Source organism: Indicator indicator, unplaced genomic scaffold, assembly GCF_027791375.1.
Source record: "Indicator indicator isolate 239-I01 unplaced genomic scaffold, UM_Iind_1.1 iindUn_scaffold_77, whole genome shotgun sequence".
Classification (NCBI taxonomy): Eukaryota; Metazoa; Chordata; class Aves; order Piciformes; family Indicatoridae; genus Indicator; species Indicator indicator.
The window spans coordinates 164,668-172,868 of NW_026539203.1; the positions used below are offsets into that span (position 1 = coordinate 164,668).

The following is an 8,201-nucleotide window of genomic DNA, read 5'->3' on the forward strand; positions in this document are numbered from 1 at the left end:
CACACACACACATGTTGCAGACACAGGGTCACACATGTCCCCACACACACACATGTTGCAGACACAGGGTCACACATGTCCCCACACACACACATGGAGCAGACACAGGGTCACACATGTCCCCACACACACACATGTTGCAGACACAGGGTCACACATGTCCCCACACACACACATGGAGCAGACACAGGGTCACACATGTCCCCACACACACACATGGAGCAGACACAGGGTCACACATGTCCCCACACACACACATGTTGCAGACACAGGGTCACACATGTCCCCACACACACACATGGAGCAGACACAGGGTCACACATGTCCCCACACACACACATGTTGCAGACACAGGGTCACACATGTCCCCACACACACACATGTTGCAGACACAGGGTCACACATGTCCCCACACACACACATGGAGCAGACACAGGGTCACACATGTCCCCACACACACACATGTTGCAGACACAGGGTCACACATGTCCCCACACACACATGTTGCAGACACAGGGTCACACATGTCCCCACACACACACATGTTGCAGACACAGGGTCACACATGTCCCCACACACACACATGTTGCAGACACAGGGTCACACATGTCCCCACACACACACATGTTGCAGACACAGGGTCACACATGTCCCCACACACACACATGTTGCAGACACAGGGTCACACATGTCCCCACACACACACATGTTGCAGACACAGGGTCACACATGTCCCCACACACACACATGGAGCAGACACAGGGTCACACATGTCCCCACACACACATGTTGCAGACACAGGGTCACACATGTCCCCACACACACACATGTTGCAGACACAGGGTCACACATGTCCCCACACACACACATGGAGCAGACACAGGGTCACACATGTCCCCACACACACACATGTTGCAGACACAGGGTCACACATGTCCCCACACACACACATGTTGCAGACACAGGGTCACACATGTCCCCACACACACACATGTTGCAGACACAGGGTCACACATGTCCCCACACACACACATGTTGCAGACACAGGGTCACACATGTCCCCACACACACACATGGAGCAGACACAGGGTCACACATGTCCCCACACACACACATGGAGCAGACACAGGGTCACACATGTCCCCACACACACACATGTTGCAGACACAGGGTCACACATGTCCCCACACACACACATGTTGCAGACACAGGGTCACACATGTCCCCACACACACACATGTTGCAGACACAGGGTCACACATGTCCCCACACACACACATGTTGCAGACACAGGGTCACACATGTCCCCACACACACACATGTTGCAGACACAGGGTCACACATGTCCCCACACACACACATGTTGCAGACACAGGGTCACACATGTCCCCACACACACACATGTAGCAGACACAGGGTCACACATGTCCCCACACACACATGGTGCAGACACAGGGTCACACATGTCCCCACACACACATGTTGCAGACACAGGGTCACACATGTCCCCACACACACACATGGAGCAGACACAGGGTCACACATGTCCCCACACACACACATGTTGCAGACACAGGGTCACACATGTCCCCACACACACATGTGCAGACACAGGGTCACACATGTCCCCACACACACACATGTTGCAGACACAGGGTCACACATGTCCCCACACACACATGATGCAGACACAGGGTCACACATGTCCCCACACACACACATGTTGCAGACACAGGGTCACACATGTCCCCACACACACATGATGCAGACACAGGGTCACACATGTCCCCACACACACACATGTTGCAGACACAGGGTCACACATGTCCCCACACACACACACATGGAGCAGACACAGGGTCACACATGTCCCCACACACACACATGTTGCAGACACAGGGTCACACATGTCCCCACACACACACACATGTTGCAGACACAGGGTCACACATGTCCCCACACACACACATGTTGCAGACACAGGGTCACACATGTCCCCACACACACACACATGTTACAGACACAGGGTCACACATGTCCCCACACACACACATGTTGCAGACACAGGGTCACACATGTCCCCACACACACACATGGAGCAGACACAGGGTCACACATGTCCCCACACACACACATGGAGCAGACACAGGGTCACACATGTCCCCACACACACACATGGAGCAGACACAGGGTCACACATGTCCCCACACACACACATGGGCAGACACAGGGTCACACATGTCCCCACACACACATGGAGCAGACACAGGGTCACACATGTCCCCACACACACACATGTAGCAGACACAGGGTCACACATGTCCCCACACACACACACATGTTGCAGACACAGGGTCACACATGTCCCCACACACACACATGGAGCAGACACAGGGTCACACATGTCCCCACACACACACATGGAGCAGACACAGGGTCACACATGTCTCCACACACACACATGTTGCAGACACAGGGTCACACATGTCCCCACACACACACATGGAGCAGACACAGGGTCACACATGTCCCACACACACACATGGAGCAGACACAGGGTCACACATGTCCACACACACACACACATGTTGCAGACACAGGGTCACACATGTCCCCACACACACACATGTTACAGACACAGGGTCACACATGTCCCCACACACACACATGTTGCAGACACAGGGTCACACACGTGTCCCCCACCCTGGCACTTGCTGGTCCCCGTGCCTCAGTTTCCCCAGCTCAGGTCCCCTGTCCCCAGGACACATCACCCTGCAGCACACAGCCCCTGCTGCTGTGCCCATGGCCTGCCCACGTCCCACAGCACTCAGGCAGCTCCTCCCCTGGAACCCCCTTGCCTTGGGGCTGCCATGGGGCAGCCACACGTCTGCCTCAGTGCCCTCACGGGCACAGCTCGTGGCACAGTTGAGATTCCTCATTTGCCACCTGACCCACCTGACCCTGTGCCACCAGCTGCTGCGGGCAGAGGTTGGTGGCAGCTGGCAGGCTGGCAGAGTGGCAGGGCAGGGGGGCAGGGTGGCAGGGTGGCAAGGTGGCCGGGCAAGGTGGCAGGCTGGCAAGGTGTCCGGGCAGGGGGGCAGGGGGGCAGGCTGGCAGGGTGGCAGGTTGGCCGGGCAGGGTGGCAGGGTGGCCGGGCAGGGCCGGGGTGGCCGCTGGCAGCGCTGCCGAGGAGTATTTCTGGTTCCCAATCATGTGATGGGGACATTATTTAAGGCGGCCGCGGGGCGGGCAGGCAGCTGCGAGCTGGGGCTGAGGTGCCACGCTCAGAGCCGGCCGGACCCCCGGGACCCCCCACGCCGCCTGTGCCTCTCGGTCTGTGTGCCCCCACCCCAAAATAAATCCCCTCCGCCATGGTGGACGCCTTCGTGGGCACCTGGAAGCTGGTGGACTCGGCCAATTTCGATGAGTACATGAAGGCGTTGGGTGAGTATTGGGTGCCGGGGGGTGGGGGGAAATCGCCCCTTTTTTTTTTCTACCCCTACCCAATTTTTCTACGTCCCCCCCACCCCCCTCATTTTGCCCGGCCGAGCCGCTCCGCAGCCGGGGGTCCGCAGGGGGGAGGTCGCTGCCGCCTGGGCGCCGTGGTTTAAGGGGGGCGGGGGCTCGGGGGCTTTGTTCTCGGGCTGAGGCTGGGGGCTTCGTCCTTCCGCTGCTCCCCCCGACCCGAGCAGCCCTTGGTGGAGAAGGGAAACGATCGGGGGCTGCTGGGAGCTGCCCGGGACCCCTCCAGCCTCCATCCCTCCACCACCCCCCCAGCACAGCTCCCCGGCAGGGTGTGTCCCCCACCCAAAATCAGTCTGTCCGGAGGGGTGACACCGGTGTCCCCCAGCCCCAGCCAGCCCCGGCGCCGGTGGGTGCTGGTGGTGCAGGATCCATCCCCGAGCGAGAGCCGCGTTCCCAGCCCCCTCTCCGCTCCTACCCCGGAGCCCCCTTCCCCCCCACCACCAGACGCGGCGGGCACACAAAGAGGTCCCTGGGGCCGGGGTTGAGGAGCATTTTGGGGGTTCACCCCCCACCACCAAGAGGAGGAAGAGCTCTGGAGTGAGCGGGAACGCCGGGGAGCGGCGGCTGATGGCCACATCCTGTCCTTCCGCGCACCCTGAGCGCTTCCAACGCTGCCTCCCCCAGGCGTGGGCTTCGCCACGCGGCAGGTGGCAGCGTTCACCAAGCCCACCACCATCATCCAGCTGGACGGCGACAAGATCACCATCAAGACCCAAAGCACCTTCAAGAACACCGAGATCAGCTTCAAGCTGGGCGAGGAGTTTGACGAGACCACGGCGGACGACAGACACGTCAAGGTGAGCCCCCAGCCCCCCCTCTCGGACCACCCCAGAAAGGCTTCGTGGGCTCTGGGGCTCCATCGTTTTGCCTTCAAGAGCGTTAAAACCTCTCTGCCCAGCAGGACCGGTGCTCAAGCCTGCTCTCACCCAGCCCAGCCCCCTCTCCTTTGCCTCTTGCCCCTCTCCTTGCCCCGGGTCGCCCTCTCCCTCCCCCCAGGAGCAGTTTTCCTCCTTCCCTGGGAGCTGCCGGGAAGGTTGTGCAAGAAGCTTGCAAACAGCAGCTGCCCGCCCAAGCTTGCTCAAGAGGAGGAAAGGGCTGCGGTGGGCGACGTGGGGTGAGGGTTGTCCCCACCCTGGCAGGGAGAGGGGCACAAGAGCTCTTTGTTGGGACCCCTCTTTGCCTGCCCTACAGAGCAGGTAGGGAGTGGAGCAACTCAGCCTGGTCAATGCCTCCTCCGGGGCTGATGCCTCTCTGGAAGTTCCTTGTGAGGCCAACACCTCCTGGGCTGGGCTGTTCCTCTCTGTCAGAGCAAGGAGAAAAAGCTTTGACAGGTGTCAGAACTTCCCTCATGGCCTCTCCCACCCTGCAGAGACATTTTCCCCTCACAGGACTTACCTTAACCCCTGTTCTCCCCTAGTTTCTCAGTGCTGGTCCCACACACCCTGCATGCAGCAGCTGGCAGCACCCTGGTCACCATCCAGCCCAAGGGGGACCTCGGGTGGGCCCTTAGGGGCAGCCTTGGGGCTTGCTGGACACAAAACCTCTCCTCAGGACCAAATCAGCAAGGACCAGGGCTGGGCACTGGGCTCACCAAGTTCACCCAGCTGGTGGAAACTATGCAGCAGAGGCGTGTGACCTGCTGCAGCTCCTGCCCACAGCACAGGACATGCCCTTCGGCTGCCCCTCGGCTGGTGGCCAGAGGGCACAGGACAGAGCAGGACAGGGCAGGGTGGCTCCCTGAGCCATGGGGCTACAAAGCACGGGGCAAGGGGGGGGTCTGCCATGCCGTGGGGCACCCAGGATAGGTGGGATCCAGGGCTGTGGGGCACCCAAGTGCAAGGGAGAGGAGTTGTGGGGAGACCCAAGGTGTGTGGAGCCCCTGGCTGTGGGGCACCTGAGCAGTGGGGACAGCCCAGCTCTGGGGGAGGATCCTGAATCAGGAGGACACCTGAGTCTTGTGGGGACTTGAGCTATGGAGGAGACCCAGACCCTGAGAACATCTAAGCCTTGTAGGCTCCTGGTTTATGGGGGCCCTCAAGCCCTGGGGGCACTCCAGACCTTGTGGGCACCTGAACCATGTGGAGACCCAAGCCCTGTGGGCACTCAGACCTTGTGGGCACCCTACACAAGCCCTGGGACTCCCCAGGAAGCAGCAGCTGGCTGTGGAGGAGCTGTGTGGGTGGCAGAGGGAAGGCAGTGGTGCTGCCTGTCCTGGCACTACCCTGCAGTGCCATGCCCAGCCTGCTGTCACTCCAACCTTGGCACTGGGCAGGCTTTCGAGGGTGAGTCAACAGCAGTAGCTGTGCAAACAGCAGCCTGGTGAGCAGGGACCTGCCTGCTGGATCAGCCCCTCCAAAACCCCTTGGGTGTGGGGAGAGGCCCCACGTCAAAGCACCAATACCTGCCCCAGACCTGCATGGCCTCTTTGTTCCCCTCTGGCACGCTCGGGAGTGGCCCTGGATGTGGCTCTGGGCAGGGCTCCCTGTGCTGGCTCCAGGTCAAGATCACGGTGGTGGTGTCCACAGTGAGGTTATTGGGGGGCAGCCAAGGCTGTGACCCAGCTGGTGGCCAGAGCAGCCAAGACTGAGCTGGACAAGTCAGGTGAGGTGGTGCCAGATGGGTGTCCCTGGGGTGGCATCCACAGCACATACCTGAGCCACGTGGGGCTGTGGGGTGAGCATGAGGACACCCAGAGCTGTCCCCTCCGAGGGACAAAGCCCCCTAGGGCTGAGGAACGCCGGGGGGGGAGGGTAACTGGAGTCTTGCTCTCTGCCCACAGTCCCTGGTCAAGCTGGAGGGAGGCAAACTCACCCACGTGCAGAAGTGGGACGGGAAGGAGACATCGCTGGTGCGGGAGCTGAAGGATGGGAAACTGATTCTGGTGAGCAGTGGAGATGGGCTGATAGCAGGGGGGAGGGGAGGGGCAGCCTGGGATGGGGGCAGCTGCACCAGCTGGGCACAGCTAACCCTCCCCCTCCTCTGCTTCTGCCACCAGACCCTCACCTTGGGCAACGTGGTCTCCACCCGCACCTACGAGAAGGCGACATAGAGGCTGTGCCCAGCTCCCCTCCTGTCACCCGGTGCCACCCTCACCCCCTGCATCGCCTCCGTCCTTGCCCCACGCTGGGCATGCTTCCTCTTGGCCTCTGAGCCTGCCAGGGCCATCTGCTGCCCCCCTGGCCCCGTCACCTGGAGGGGCTGCCTGGGGCTGGGGCGGAGCTCTCATGGTTTGGGTCGGGGTTATGTTTTTTTTATTACGAATGGGAAAATCCACGTGGAAGAGCAATAAAGGCCATGTTGGGACAGCTCTGGCATCAGCTCACTTGGGAAAGGCTTTCTGGGCACCTTCTTACCCTTGAGCCACGCTGGGGGATAAATCCAGCCTGGACACTCTGGCAGGGATGGGGTTAAACGACCATGATGCCAGGCTGCCCAGGTGTCTGAGGGAATGAGAGGTGCTGGTCAGAAAAGGGCTTCTCCAGGGGGAATGGCAGTGTGCCCCCCCTGCAGCTCTGCTGCCAGCTGTCCAGGATCCAGCCACGCTCCCATCCCAGTCCGACCAGCTCTGCACCAGTTTGGGCAGTGCTGAGGCCAAAGCATCAGCTGATGGTGCCCGCCTGGCACTGCCCGAGCCGGGAGTCAAGGTCACGGTCACTTTGTGCCTGCTCTGGGGAGGGAGCTGGCCCAGAAGGGGGACGCAGGAGAGAGGCACTGGGGAGGGCAAAGCACAGGGAGAAGGGGTAGGGTTCCCCCAGCAGCCCCCAGTTGTCCTCCTGCTGTGCCAACAGGGCATTTGTTGGCCACACTCCCCAGCCCCACTGTCCAGCCCCAGCCCCAGCCCCACTCCTCATGTCCAGCCCCACTCCTCATGTCCAGCCCCACTCCTCATGCCCAGCCCCACTCCTCATCCCCAGCCCCACTCTTCATCCCCAGCCCCACTCTTCATCCCCAGCCCCACTCCTCATCCTCAGCCCCACTCCTCATCTTCATCCCCACTCCTCATCTTCATCCCCACTCCTCATGCCCAGCCCCACTCCTCATCCCCAGCCCCACTCCTCATCCCCACCCCACTCCTCATGCCCACTCCTCATCCCCAGCCCCACTCCTCATCCCCAGCCCCACTCTTCATCCTCAGCCCCACTCCTCATCTTCATCCCCACTCCTCATGCCCAGCCCCACTCCTCATGCCCAGCCCCACTCCTCATGCCCAGCCCCACTCCTCATGCCCAGCCCCACACTTCATCCCCAGCCCCACTCTTCATCCCCAGCCCCACTCCTCATGCCCAGCCCCACTCCTCATGCCCAGCCCCACTCTTCATCCCCAGCCCCACTCTTCATCCCCAGCCCCACTCTTCATCCCCAGCCCCACTCTTCATCCCCAGCCCCACTCCTCATGCCCAGCCCCACTCCTCATGCCCAGCCCCACTCTTCATCCCCAGCCCCACACTTCATCCCCAGCCCCACTCTTCATCCCCAGCCCCACTCCTCATCCCCAGCCCCACTCTTCATGCCCAGCCTCACTATCCAGCCCCAGCCTCACTGTCCAGCCCCAGCCCCACTCCTCATCCCCAGCCTCACTCTCCAGCCCCAGCCCCACTCTCCAGCCCCAGCCTCACTCTCCAGCCCCACTGTTCATCCTCAACCCCAACCCCACTGTCCAGCCCCTCTCCCCCTTC

The 8,201-nt window shown here is 61.2% G+C and overlaps 1 protein-coding gene across 2 annotated transcripts; it reads left to right on the top strand.

Annotated features, from left to right (window-relative positions):
* The first annotated feature begins 3,276 nt into the window (after positions 1 to 3,276).
* Positions 3,277 to 6,824, top strand: LOC128980216 (fatty acid-binding protein, heart-like). Of its 2 annotated transcripts, none has more exons than XM_054398671.1 (4): positions 3,277 to 3,444; positions 4,126 to 4,322; positions 6,305 to 6,406; positions 6,521 to 6,824. In XM_054398671.1, exons 1-4 carry the CDS (start codon positions 3,372 to 3,374, stop codon positions 6,572 to 6,574), a joined length of 426 nt encoding a protein of 141 aa, XP_054254646.1. In that variant the 5' UTR covers positions 3,277 to 3,371; the 3' UTR covers positions 6,575 to 6,824. The 2 variants fall into 2 exon arrangements, with proteins under 2 accessions (XP_054254646.1, XP_054254647.1); XM_054398672.1 differs by having other exon boundaries at positions 4,150 to 4,322.
* Positions 6,825 to 8,201: the final 1,377 nt, after the last annotated feature.